General features: G+C 38.0%; 1 protein-coding gene across 5 annotated transcripts in view; it reads left to right on the top strand.

The window, feature by feature from the left end:
* The window catches only part of LOC129247762 (uncharacterized), a 36842-nt gene extending 22124 nt beyond the window's left edge, over positions 1–14718 (top strand). Inside the window, exons 4-5 of one of the 5 annotated variants that reach the window (XM_054887050.1) lie at positions 1373–1584; positions 14295–14472. In XM_054887050.1, coding sequence (XP_054743025.1) covers positions 1373–1584; positions 14295–14363 — 281 coding nt within the window. In that variant the 3' untranslated portion in view covers positions 14364–14472. Of the gene's footprint in view, positions 1–1372; positions 1585–14294; positions 14481–14569 lie in introns of those variants that run through there. The other 4 variants (XM_054887048.1, XM_054887049.1, XM_054887052.1 and 1 more) reach the window with 4 other exon arrangements.
* The last annotated feature ends 441 nt before the right edge of the window (positions 14719–15159 follow it).

The raw sequence follows: 15159 nt of genomic DNA on the forward strand, positions 1-15159 counted from the left end.
TGGGGGCGTCTTCCCAAAAAGTTATTTTATTTTTCGCGATTAAGTCTGATGTCAGGTCCCTTCCCAATACAAAAAAAACGAACAAAACAAAGAAAAAGAGGAGAAATTACATGTTTGTGAAAATTCGGTGAATGGATTGGCAATATTGTGATTTGTGAGATTCAAACTAATCAAACCAATGAAAACGAAGTGCCGGGTGTTAATTGTAGAAGCACAACTTAATATAACGCCTCCAAACGCAGTTTTTCGCGTTTTTATGCGCCTTTGTTTTGTTCGTTTATTCATGGGTTCTGTCAACACAGCGAGTTAGAATGGCGCATCCATATATTCTATCATCGTTGCGAATCTTCTGGCTGTCTGTTGCGATTGTAGCTTTCTAAAATCGAACATTCTTTGCGTAGTTAGAAGTAGGCTTGTGCGTATTTTGGCTGTCACAAAGTAATGATTCGAGTCGATGTTGGGTCCTGGACATCTAAAACACTAGAAGTTTGTCTTCCATCTATCGATTTAGTTTCGCGTTTTTCGATTAGGCGACAGCCACGTAGCTTGGTGTATTGTTTTGTGCTGGAATCTGGTGCTGCATAATACCATATTTCGATCCCCGGTGAAGTCGATCAGCCTCTGTCCGTTACCGGATGTTTCATTGTGCAGGCTGAATTTACCCACTGTAGGACCAAAAATTCCCTCCTGGCCAACCCTGGCATTTAAGCCGCCAAGCACGATTTTTATATCGTATAACTTCATGTTAACTGTAAAAGTTTTAAGGTTTGTTTGGGAAATTTAAAAATAGGTAGTTTTTCCCTTTGCAACTAATACATATCATTCGAATGAGTTTCTGCGTGACTACCATCATCTGGTAGCGTCCGGGTTCGAAACCTATTGTGAGCATAAAATATCGAATGATATATAAATGAGGGGTGATCCTTCTCCTGCAAACCCGCCGTTCGGAGTCGGAGTAAAACTATAAATAGAGCAACATCAAGACGAGCTCCGCCAAACATCTTAGAAAATAATTATTCGCTAAACTAATAAGTTTGGAAATGTCTGAGAATTTGCGTTAAATGTTTGAATCGTCTTTTTGAATGTTGAATTTTTTAAATTCACGACGTGGTATCACTGAGCATGTAGTAGAGTTAGTAATAGTTTTGTGTGATATGACTTCCGCATATTTTTTTTAATTATTTACATTGGTCTTTTAATCGTAATCAATTGTTTGCAGTTGTTGAATACTGAAACCCATTGAAGAAAACCTAACAATTCGGTTTGAATTTGTTCACTAGCATTACCAATATTTTTTATGAAAAACAATAATATGTTACAATAATTACGTATTCCGTCTCACGTTGTAATTAAAATTTCTTCTATTTTTCAGATGAACTCGTCGAAAAGCAAGCGATAATGAAATTGGTGCAATGTTTACCTATGCGATTTGTTAAATATGATACTAATCTGGAAACAGCTTTTTATGCACTCTCTGAGCTTTCAAAGAGTAGTAAGTGGATTGTTGACAAAGTTCAAGCAGAAAAATTGGAAAACTTGGCTAGCGGCATTGTCAAAAACAACACAATTGAACCAGAATACGAGGTATGAACAAATTAACTCCTTTCTGAAGTCGTTAATCCGGGTTTTGCCAGCAACCATAGAACCGAGTTTCGTTGGAACGATTTGGCTTTAAAAATTTACTCAAGTCTTCTATTGTGACGAATGAGTTGAGGTGCCGTAAGCCTTCTTTGAACATCCGTAAGGAAGATTTCATCACTATCATCCAGGTGAAAATTATGACAGGCTTGCTTATAGAGAAACCCTTTTATTTCGGCTTGTCACTGCAGACTTGTTGTTTTAGTTCTGTCAAAGCTCCTCCTTGCTAGTTCGATAAAGCGCAATTCAATTTCAATGAAAATAAAAACCAGTATCCTCGCTACAGTTTCATTTAGACAGCCTTCTGCCTTATCGGTTTCATCCTCTCCTTCGACGCTCAGATTTTGCATGTATTTATGAAACTTTAATGTGATCACAGGAGACTATATTAGGTATTTCTTCTTTATTTCTATTCAATCCCTTATTTTTTAAGGTCTCGCAGACTTCTCAAACACCTTGCACCTTCGGTTTAAAAGGGTGATTTTTTAAGAGCTATAGGAAAGTTTTTCAAACAAACACACGTCAAATTCAGAAAAATGCATGAAATTTTTATTTAAATCGATAGTACAACAGAAATAATGTTTGAAGATTATTTCATGCAAATGTTGACCGCGACTGCGCTTCGGCCGGTATCTCACATATAAATGCTTTAATGTTGTCTTCCAATGCGTTAATTGAAGCAGGCTTGTCTGAATAGACATGAGCTTTAACATAGCCCTACAAAAAATAATCTAAAGGAGTTATATCGCACGATCTGGGTGGCCAATTGACAGGTCCCGAACGTGACATAAAATGTTCACCGAACTCGCCTCTCAACAAGTCCATTGTTACGCGTGGTGTGTGGCATGTGGCACCATCTTTCTGAAACCACATGTCATGCAAGTCAAGCTCTTACATTTTGGCAAACAAAAGTTGGATGTCATTTCACGGTAGCGCTCACCATTCACAGTTACGTTACGATTCGCAGCATCTTTGAAGAAGTATAGTCCAATGATACCTCCAGCCCATAAAGCGCACCAAACTGTGACCATTTCTGGATACATTGGTAGCTCTTGCAATTCTTCTTGCTGATCTTCACTCCAAAATCGACAATTCTGCTTCTTTACGTACCCATTGATCCAAAAATGAACTTCATCGCTGAATACAACTTTTCGATAAAAAATTGGATCTTCGGCCAACTTTCCAAGAGCCCATTCACCAAAAATTCTGCGTTGCGGTAGATCGTTCGGCTTCAATTCTTGCACCATCTGATTTTGAAAGGCTTCACCTACATCCTTTCGCAAAATTTTCCACGTTGTTGAGTAACAGAGGCCCAATTGCTGCGAACGGCGACGAATCAATAATTTATGGTCATCATTAACACTGGCCGATACAGCTGCGATATCTTCTTCAGTTCGCACTCTACGTAAGCGTGTTGGTGGTTTGATGTCCAATAATGTAAATTTGGTTCTAAATTTAGTCACAATCGCTCGTATATCCGCTTCAGTGGATCGATTAAACTTTCTTAACAGAACACGCATTTTTATAATAAAATTCAATGATTTGCAAGCGTTGTTCGTTGGTAAGACGATTCATGCTTAAATTATAGACCAAACTGAAGATGTTTGACAGTGAAAAAAAAAAACACGAAACGTGCGTCAGCTGTTTAAACCAACTGTTTTAAAAGATAATAGCTAAAAAATCACCTGTTATATATATATAATTGGCGCGTACACCCGTTTTGGGTGTTTGGCCGAGCTCCTGGTGTGCGTCTTTATGATGTTCCACAAATGGAGGGACCTACAGTTTCAAGCCGACTCCGAACGGCAGATATTTTTATGAGGATAGGCAGATAGTTTTATTTTTTTCATGGCAGAAATACACTCGGAGGTTTGCCATTGCCTGCCGAGGTGCGACCGCTATTACAAAAATGTTTTTCTTAATTTTGGTGTTTCACCGAGATTCGAACCAACAGAGAACGTTGAACGCTGGAATTCCCATTCGGCTATGGCGGCCTTCGGTTTTTACGTTATTTAAATACATTGGGTGTCTCTATTCACTTAGAAATTTATAAGTGATTTCAAACCCTATCCAGTGATTGATTGGCTGATAGTGCCAACTCGAATGTTATTGAACCCCAAATAATGCTGATTATGTATGTCGAATGAAAGTTTATATTTTATTGAACTCATAATTAAATCAATTACAATTATGGAAAGTTAATATATCGGTATATGAAAGTAAATATCGGTATACAGCAATAGTGTACAAAAATATGATTGACACGACCGGCAACTTGATTTTCTAACGAACTGCAGCTTACTGCCATGCTCGAACAACTACTGAAGGCCAATTTAATTGACAGCGTCGATTAGCTGAAAACATATGACAAAATTCGACAATTAGGACGACCAAAACGAATATAATACACAATTTAAGAACTGAGGTTAAAAGTTATCAATACCCGACTACTGCGATTAATTAGTGACAGCTGTTTATATTCGGTCATCCTGCTCCTCGTTATCTGACCCAGGTGATAACAACAATTCTTCAGAATTACAAACAAAATACCATACCATTAATTTTTTTCCCCCTTTTTTTACATCCCATCGGTCGTTAAGTTTCACTTTCTTGATAAGGACATAAGGACCAAGAAAATCCCTCGCCATTTTTCACGCAAGAAACTGCGTTCGATTGATGGCCACAATATCGTTGACTGTGTAAGTGTGCCCCTTGTGTCGGTATCGTAGTTGCTTTTATATTGTTTATATTATATTAATCCGGCTTCATTGATTTTTTTATTAATGCAATTCAAACATACTTTTTTGCCGAGTAAACAGCGGCTAAGTTTATTTTTCAAATATGGTATAAAATAATTTTGTTCTATTGCATATAGAGTTTATACTCTGTAAAATGCCTGCCTCTCATGATGGGACAACAAACAAGTCGTTAACGTCCAAGGTTTCGTACAAAAAATCTCCTTTAATTTTGTAGTTTTTTGTAAGAAATTAATTTTTATTTGTGTAAACACATAATTTGGAACCGTAACACCAAATAGTACTATATAGTTCATAGTTCCACTACGCAACCATTAACAAGTTTTTGAAAAATTTGATTTACATACCGTACGAAAACTGGAATGAATTGCAAAAGCCGAAAGGAGCGTAATTAAATTCAAATTAAATCGACACATGGGACGAAACCATTCTCTATGTCAATCACACGAAAATATTAAGCTTTTTGCAGTTTTTCCAGTTTTTTGGTCTATTATGGGCAACGGAAAAAAGTATCATCAAGTTTCTAAAACCAATTCAAACACGGTAGGAACCATCATTATTTTTGCTCTAACTATGCTGTTCACAAAAGCAGATTTGGTTTGACTAACTATTCCCTGCTCCAACCACTGATTAACCTGCACATTGGCCGCATATTTTTCCCCAAGAGTGAGGCGATTGGCGATTGGTTATTTTGAGCACATTTTCGGTAGCTTCTAAAGTTTGTTTCGGATATCGCTTTTTTAACGAGTTAAACAATAAGTTAATGATGTTATAGACATCCAGAATTATATTTATCAGTGTAGGAGATCAATAAAACTCCCTCTGGGTTGAGTAAGCTTCGAGATATAGAAGATGAAGAGCAAGAAAAAAGGGCACCACCCTGCGGGACTGACATGACACTCGGTTTTACTTAAGCGGAACGACCCAGATTTATATCCGGCCATGAGCAGCGTTTCCCATACATATATAGGGATGTTTATGCTGTTACAACAACAACAACTGACGCTCTGTTCTAGTTATGAAAGGCAGCAGTAACTTGAAGGACCATTAGTTGGTGGTCTTTGGTGTGATACACTTCTGCATTTAGGTTCGTCTTGTTATCAGCACAAAGCTAAAATAAAGCTAACCCCTTGGGTACAGATTTGAGAAAACACTTGCATGTGGAACGGATTTAATTTTTTGTTGTTGGAATAGTGTGTAAGAGCAGTACATTTTATGTAAATATAATACGCAAGAATTCATTTATTTCTAAAATATTAGTGACATATGAAAAGGGTTTTCCAATAAGAGGTGTTATTTAGGTATTCAAAGAAAAATGATATTTTTTAATATAAATGATCGGATGTTTATTTAATTATAAAGAGGAAGGTATGCCGTTAATAGTGGAAAATAACAACCACCACGACCACCCTTACAGGACAATATACTGTTCATGAAATTTTCCATAACCGAATTGCAAAGTGGCTGCCCTATGTCCTCGATAGCCTCACGAATTCCATCTGTGAGGTCTTGAATGGATCCTGGGCTGTTGTCTTTCACTTGGCCCCAAAGAAAAAAGTCATAAGGTGTTAAATCACAAGATCTCAATCCATTCACCTATAACACCTGTTATTGCAAAACCCTTTGGTATTAAAATGACTTCAAGTAATGAGAATTGCAAAACAAACATAAATTAATAAAAACCAAACACCTTATCTGCTCCTAGGGCAAACAAGTACATGACGTGTCTCAGACGTCAAATATACCAGAGGGCTTAATAGATTGTCAGAAAAATCTAAGGCAAATATCAGGTCAGTCCATAAGTTCGTACGTTTTTTAAAGGTGGTTTTAAAATTAATAAAAAAGATGTTTGAAGTATTTATTAACCAATAATATATTTTCCTTCATTATTTACAATGTCTTCCCAACGTTTAGGCAAATTTTTAATTCCTTGCTCAAAAAATTTTTTGTCCTTGGAGCCAAAGTACGCTTCGATATCCTTTTTTATGGCTTCTTTTGAGGAGTAGTTCTTGTTACTCATATAGGATTGAACTCCATGGAAAAGGTTATAATCACAAGGTGCAATATCCGGAGAATATGGTGGATGCGGCATTAGCTCCCATCCGAGTCGTTCAGCTTGCCTAATGTTTGCCTTGCGGTATGAGGTCTCGCGTTGTCGTGACGAAACAAAACTTTGCGTCTATTCACCAAAGATGGTCGATTTTTTTAAGTGCCTCATTCCGGTTTGATAGCTGATGGGGAGCACTTATAGTCTGGTTTGGTTCCAGAAGTTTATAATAAAGAATACCGGCCATATCCCACCAAATAGACAGGAAAATCTTCTTGGGATGAAGGCCATCTCTTGGGGTCGGTTCTGGTGTTTCATCTTTATCTAACCATTGGCGTTTGTGAACAGGGTTAAAAGGACCCATTTTTCATCACCAATAACGATACGGATAAAAAACTTTCATTTTCAAGCGGTTGCAGCAGCTGAGAACCTACATTCACTCTCTGCTGAAGGTTGGCGACGGAAAGTCTATGCGGAACCCATTTTCCAAGCTTTGAAACCTTTCCAAACTGAACCAGGTTCGAGCAAAGCGTCGGAGTTAAAGACTTCAGGCCGACCAGCGCGCGGGGCATCCTCCACGTCGCAGTTACCACTTCGGAATTTTGAAAACCACCTTTGCACAGTCCTTACACTCACGGTATCCTCTCCGTGAACAGTCTTTATTTTTGCAGCAGCAGTTGTTGCATTTTTACCACTTTTATAAAAAAATACAAAATAGGCCTCTTATACGCGTTCGAAGATTCCATTTTATTTTTTAACAACACGTGCTTCTATCCGCGATTAAAATCACTTGTTGAATGCACAATATATCAAAGAAAATAAAAATAGTTCCGTTATATTCCGCGAATAATTTTTTGCAAAAATCGTACAAAAGTGAAATTATGGGTAAAATACGCCCGAACTTATGGACTGACCTGATACTTGCTTTCTTCCTACCGATAACTTCCCGCATTGGTAGGCCAAATTTATTTTTTTATTTTATAAAATAACTCCGGGTGCATTGTCATGAAATCCACTAAATTTCGAAATTTTCTGGTTTGTTTACTTGTACTTACTTACTTAGCTGGCAACTATAACCGATGATCGGTCTTAGCCGCTACCAAAATGTTGCTCCAAACGCGCCTGCATTGCGGGCGTTGACGCCAGTTAGAAACACCAAGGGCGATCAGATCGTCGTCGACTTGGTTTTTCCAACGTAGATGAGGACGTCCTTTTTTGCGTGTTCCACCAGGGCATTTCGAAAAAATCACCTTCTTTGCTGGAGTGTTATTGTCCATTCGCTCACGTTACTTAGCCAGCGGAGCCGCTAAATTTCAATGCTCTTTACTATGGCGATGTCGGCGTACAGCTCGCGATTCCATCGTACTCGATATGCATCATTCACGCAAATCAAAATCAAAACACCAGGTACTTTGTCTTGCGCTTGTTTACCGCGAGACTCACTCGACGGGATTCTTGTTTAAGACTGGAGAAAGTTGCACTGACTGCCCTCTGACTAATGCCAACAATATCGATATCATCAGCGTAACATGACATTTTTATAGAAATAATTTTCTCCATCATCGAATTGAAAAAATCTCATGATAAGGGATAGCCTTGTTTGAAACCCTGCTTCGTTTCAAATGGCTCCGAAAGATCTTTGCCAATTCTCAGTGTCCTGGTGGTCATCCAGCTTTGCAGGAAGCCAAATTCAGGCATGCCGACATACAGGTGATCTCTTATCGTACTGTCGAATGCGGCTTTGTAATCAACGAAAAGGTCGTGAAGCTTCGCCAAGAGATGGCGTAATGTGAAAATCTGGTCGATAGTAGATTTACTAAGCCCAAAACCACACCAATCAGTTTGCTGACGAGACGTTTCAGCCTTTCACAAAGTAAGCTTGATAAGACCTTGTATGCGATACTGAGGAGGCGCAGTTCGTGGGGTCACCTTTCTTGTGGATTGGACAGAGAACGCTGGGCATGCTTTCATACGACCATATTTTGCCTATGAGTATTTACCTGATTTTCTTTAACTCATCACCTCCGGCTTTGAAGAACTCTGCCGGCAGGCCATCCGCACCCGCAGCTATGTTGTTCTTAAGCCGGCCAATAGCTCTCAAGACCTCGTCATAGTCGGGTGGTGGAACGTCGACACCGTGATCAGAAACTGCACTACTTGGATCAACTTCTCCATTGGTGGGGGTGTTCGCGTCATTACCGTTTAGTAGTTTTGAGAAGTGGAACTCTTCGTGAGGCGTCTTATTCTTTCGAAGAATTTTCGAGCTTCTTGCGTTTGAGAAGTCGTCCCTTTATACCACACCTTAGCAGCTCGCGTAGCAACTGACTCTAGGGTAGCTCTCCATGCAGCGTTTTTCGCTCCAGTATCGTCGCGTCCAGTTGGTTGGTGCGTGAGTACCCTTCGCAATTTGGAGAGGATGTACGTTCGAATCTCCGTGAAACACCAAAATAAAGAAAAGGTTTTTTCTAATAACGGTCGCCCCTCGGCAGGCAATGGCAAATCTCCGATTTCTGCCATGAAAAAGCTCCTCATAAAAATATCTGCCGTTTGGCTTAAAACTGTAGGTCCCTCCATTTGTGGAACAACATCAAGACGCACACCACAAATATGAGGAGGAACTTGGCCAAACACCCAAAAAGTGTGTACGCGCGAATTATATATATAATATGTATCGTCGCGACACTCCTGGTTGTTCCACTCGTTTCTTCGATGGCGCAGGCAGCCAAGCACTTCTTTGGCAGCCGTCCGTATAGAGCGAGAGATGTGGTTCCCCTGCGTGCATGTAACATAGGTCCCCCTCTTTGTTTTTTTTTTTATATTGCTTCCAAAAAATATTACACCTGTCTATATTAACAATAAGTAATTTGTTTTAAAAATATTTGGATACATAAGTGATACTGTAAGGCCATTGCTCTTCAGGATTATTTAGGAATATATAATTCGTTTGTAAAATATTTACTATGATAATTTAGATAAGTATATACATAAATGTAATTCTTATTATTATATTACAAAAAATCATTTGGTGTTTTTCGTTTAAGTCTCTTCTTTTTGAATTTTTCTTCAGCAGGAAGCTTCCGCATCGTCGGATTTGTGTGTGCGTCAGAAGTCTGCTTATGTGCCTTCTGCTTGCAGTTTGTATGGCTTCGTCAACTGTGTCGATGTTTAAGTCGCGGTGATTGTCAGCATTTGGTATATACCGTGGTGCATTTGTTATTGTCCTAAGTATCGTTGACTGGGCACGTTGCAGTATTGTCAAATTAGATTTAGAAGCTGTGCACCAAACTTCTATAACATACTTCCAAATTGGTGCATTTGTCGTTTTGTAAATTAAAGTTTTGTTTTGCAGCGAGAGCTTTGACTGAGGTCCTAGTTGTGGAAAATTATTTTTAATTTCATTTCTTTTTTTATTATATGGTTCTTCCAGTTTAATTTTGAGTCAATTGTAATGCCTAAGTATTTAGCTTTCGTATCAGTTTTCGCATCAGAGTTTTCAATCTTTAATGAGTCTAGGGTTACCTTTCTGTTCGTGTAATTGACTTGAATTGTTTCGTCGCCATTAATTTCTATATTCCATTTTTTGAACCAGTCCAGTGTTTTGTTGAGGTCATTTTGTAATTTTTTTGTGCTATTTTCGGGTCTCTTTGAGATGCCGGTATCATCTGCAAAAGTCCCAATCATACTAATATATTTCCTGAATAAGGTTCCGGTAAATCTGCGGTGTAGATAAGATACAGAGTAGGACCTAATACACTGCCTTGGGGAATTCCTGCGTTCATAGGTTCAATGTATGAACAAGCGTCGTTATATTTAATATAAAATTTTCTATCTTGGATGTAAATTTTTAGCATTAGAAAGTAGTCATATGGCAACCAAGATTGGAGTTTGTGCAGTAATCCAGGGTACCATACTTTGTCAAAGGCTTTAGCTACGTCGAGATATACAGCCACGCATACTTGTTTATTGTTGAAGTCTTTATTAATTTTGTGAGTGACTCTGTGCACTTGCTGGATTGTCGAATGTTTTCGCCTAAATCCGAACTGATGTTGGGGAATTACATTTATTTTTGTTATAATGAGCTCTATGCGATCAAAGAGTAGCTTCTCAAATATTTTCGATATTGTCGGCAGCAGACTTATTGGTCGGTATGACAATGCAAACGTGGCGTCTTTATTGGGCTTTGGGATCGCAAAGATTTCGGCAATTTTCCATGTCTTTGGGAAGTATTTGAGTTTTATAGCAGCGTTGAAAACGTTCCTAAGGTAAATTATTGCACTGTCGGGTATATGCTTCACGATTTTCCCCGAGATGAGGTCATATCCAGGAGATTTGTTGTTTTTTAAAGTCGGAATTAATTGTTTTATCTCTTTTAGTGAAGTTTTTTTGATGATTTGCTCGACTTTATTGTTCGTTGTATGAGTCAAATCGAAGTCGTTATTTTCATATTTTTTTTAAATATATTTTTAAAATGTTGAGCTAAAATAATCGCTTTTTCTGATGATGTTCGTGCCCATTGTCCATTTATGGTTCTTATTGGTGGGAGGTGTATTGTAGCTCCGACCGTCTTTTTTGTCGCCTTCCACAATGTATAGTTTGTAGATTTTATTGCGTCAATATTTTTAAGGTAATTGTTTAGTTTTTCGTCTTCTTCATGTTTCAATAGTTCTTTAATTCTTTAGCTAATTTGTTAAGTTGTTTTTTGTCATGCGGATATCTTGTAGTCTGCCATTTTTTTCTTAGTTTTCTCTTTTAGTTTATTTTTTATTGGGATAGTTTCTTTTTTATTGGGTCAGGAATGTTATATTTTGTAGTTTAAGGTTGAAGAGTTGGTGTGGATCGGCTTAGTGACATAATAGTCGTGTCATTAAAAAAAGCTATTGCAGTTTCAATAACGTGGGTAATTTTAATGGGATTTTCCTGTCCAGGCTTTGTTCCGTTATTTCCATAGTAGCCTCCCAGTCTGTTCGATGGTTATAGGGTATCCGACTAAGTGTTAGTTGTAGGCGTTTTTGAATTGTCAGGATTATTAGTGAATGGTCAGGCGAAAGTTCAAGGCAGGATGTAATTGTCAGCATTTTTAAATTTATCGATTTGTTATGAAGAAGTCCAGCAAGTCGGGTACCTTGCTAACACAAGTTGGCCAGTAAGTAACCCACTTATAAAGTCACAGTTTAATTCTCTGATGGCGTTTATATCCTGGAATTCTTACAAAGGATTTATCACTAAAATGTGTTTCCGATACCATTAGTATGTCAATGCTATTTTGTCTGATGAAGTTTTGAGTTTCCAGTATATGTTGGCTTAGTCCGTTTGCATTCCATAAGGCTATTGTCAAGTTATTTTCTTTTATCATCCATTTTGGTGACGAGAAGTGTTATGATGTTCATCATGTTCGACATTTGATTGATTAGCTAACTTATCATTGTTCTCAATTCTTGTATATGATCATTTTGGGGCATAGTATTTATTTTATTTGCTACTTTGTTATTTGTTTTCTGTGTTACTACTTGTGTATAAGTCCCTGAGATTTTTCTCGTGGGTTCGCTTGTGTTGTTTTGATGGTTTGGGCTTGTCTGTGGAGCAGGCATTTCCTTTTTCCACAGAGCTGGGAAACGTTGCACTCTTAAAGATTTGTAGACCATGCACCCTTTGTAGTTTGCGGTGTGCTTCTCCTTACATAGGGCATATTTAATGTTATCATCATTTATATTAGGAGTACAATTCGCAGTTTTGTGCGGGCCTGTACATTTAACACAGACTGGACTTCTTGTGCAATAATTTTTTGTATGCCCATATTTCTCGCAATTAAAGCACTGAGGCAAAGTCCTTTTCTGATGCGGAGGTTCAAATTTTATTTTATAGTGAAGTAAGCTCGTCAAGTTATATAGTATATATCTTTGTTATTTTTATCAGGTTTAAGCTCCACAGTGAAGATAGAAAGAGGTTGTTTTTTAAAATATTGTGTATGTTAGTAACTATATGTCCGTATTCAGCGACCTCAGATATAATGTCATCCTTATCTGTAGAGTGATGCATATTTCGTAGTAGAACCTTAAATCCTTTTTCTTCCTTTGGACGAAATGTATAATGTTGTGTTCATTCTTTTAATAGTTTTATGGTTGTTGTGTAGTGTGTTGATTCTTTTGTCTGTATTTTTATTTCGTTGTTGTTAAGTACCTTAAGCTCATAGTTATTTTGAATGCTATCATTTAAAGCATTGATTAATGTGCTTAAGTATTGCACATTCTGTACATATATTGGTGGTGGTTTTGGAATTTTCTTTTGGTCGACCACCTTCGATGGTAGCGGCTTTTGTTGCTCTTTGTTGGTAGATTCTTCCAAATCGCTTTCTTGAGCAAGTATGTCTAATCTATTCTCAGCTGGCGGGCGGCTCAACCAGTAAGTTAGTTGCTGCTGTTTGGTGGGATGTTGTTTCGCCCTTTTATTTGAATTTTTAGGGGTTTTTCAGGTGAGCTGCGAGTGCGTTTGGGCGTAGTTTGCATTTCTTTTTGCGCGTTGCTGTCTATTGCATTAGAGCGTGTGTTTAATGTCGTTGACATTATGCAAATTGAGTTTGATACTGTTGATGTTGTTGTTGTTGTTAAACTTACTGCTGTCATTGTGGTGCTGGTGTTTGTTGTGACTGTTGAAAACTGCAGTCAGAGCATAAGAATTTATACTGTTTATTTCCTTTGCTTTTGTCCCTTTGTTCGCGCGCGAGGATTGGTTTGAGAGAGAACTATTAATTGTTGGTATTGTTGATATTATATCGGATTCACTGTGCGAGCTTCTACGCTCGCACGGGGGTGAGTGAATGACACTCATATGCTAAGTTCAAGCAATAATGCTTTTTTATGTTTATGTTTATTTTTGTTTTGATTTTTATATATTAAAACTACACAATGGTAAAGCAAAGATTAACGAGTCAGATGGCACTTTTGATGTTTAGAGTCACCACCTCAGATATTATTATTATTTTAGATATTATTTCGCAGAGCGATTTAAAAAACACATCCGTTCACACTTACAATGAAAATCGGAGTCCGGGCTTTGTGAAAGCAGAAGTGAGAATCGAGTAGTGAAGGTTTCGGCTATCCGTTTTGATTGCAACTTTTCGATTTCAGGTTTCCTCGGTACTGTGTTCCGCGCGCTTTTTGTTGCACACAACCGCAGCTAAGGTCCGCTGCGACAAGATAATTATCGCAGTCGATGTTACCTCCTCGGATGGTACGTACGTTCAAAATATTGGAAGCGTGCCTTCCATCTATCAAAACTTGATCAATCTGATTTCGCGTTCTTTGATCAGGGGACATCCAGGTGGCCTTTTGTATATCAACATGCTTGAACCTGGTGCTACCATGTTTCTCCCTGCGGCAAAGTCGATCAGTCTCATTCCGTTGTCGCGGATTGTTCGTGCAGACTGAATTTTCCGATCTTTGGGCTAAAAACGTCCTCTCTTTTCACCTTAGAATTGAAATCACCTAGTACAATTTTTACATCGTAGTAGCTTATATGTTTGTGCGAGGAGCGCCTAGAAGTCGTTCTAAACCGCGTCATCCTTCTCTTCCGTCGGGACATGGGCACAGATAAGGCTTATGTTGATCACTTTAATGCTCACTCTCAGTCTCAGCTCACTCTCAAACGGATGTTCGAAAACTCTCCAGAGGATACTTGGTAATCAGAGACTTTCACCACTTGCGTGGACTTCTACAAATGGAACCATCCTCATCCCCGTTACTTGTAGTACTTTACCTATAATTTTTTAAATAAAAAGCTATCGATATAAGCATTTGTAATTAATATTATTTATTTTAGTTACATTTTTATTTGTTACGTTTACTTTTCAATCGTAGCCCGGAAAATGCAAATGTCGCAGCCGTTTGACAGCTACATATGTAAATTCAAGTAACAGAGTGCTATGAATGAAAAAGGGAAAAATTCGTTTTTGTCCGTTTAATTAAAGAATTTGCCTTTTTTACGACAGCGATCAATATTTTATTCGCATCGCATTACAAAGTAAAGGTCTTGTATTTACAAATTATACAACTGCCAAATTCAACCAACTTATTCCTATGCCTAATGTATGCAAACTAATAAAGTGTACTTAACTCTTTATTTTCTATTTTAGGAAATCTATGGATACGCGTGTTTAATTCTTCAGAGACTGGAAACCGGACTCGTAACTCAGAAATAACCATAGATAAAAAGGATAAATGTGAATTAAACTACTTAAAAAAAGGTTATGAATAAAATGCAACTATTATTTATTATACGGTTGCATCAGTGTTTCAATTAAAAACAAATATTTTTGCCTAGAAGTTAAAAGGTCCGAAGTGCAAGGATGGTCAGCTAACTAGGACATACCATGGCATTACTGTCTAACTAGTAGTACATACGTTACGAATTCTTTTACGATAAAATTAATTAAATCTCTTACAAAAACTCTCTGAACTCGATCACTGGAGGAAGCATTGAAAACCTGACTCCTGTCAGTGTGTCTAGTGGGTTGAGTCTAGTGCTCAACGTCCGTTACTGTCCACTGTTACCACCCACTGTTTAGATCTATCGATGAGAGAGCCACACCTTTCGTATCAGTACTCCCCCACCCGTCATGTCCCTGTTCATAACATAGAAAGGTAAGTTTCTGGGTCTGGTATCGTCAGCTGCCTACATTTTCGTGTTTGTTGACTTAGACGTTTTCTTTCTGTTCGCATCTTC

The sequence above is a fragment of the Anastrepha obliqua genome, chromosome 5 (assembly GCF_027943255.1).
Source record: "Anastrepha obliqua isolate idAnaObli1 chromosome 5, idAnaObli1_1.0, whole genome shotgun sequence".
Lineage (NCBI taxonomy): Eukaryota > Metazoa > Arthropoda > Insecta > Diptera > Tephritidae > Anastrepha > Anastrepha obliqua.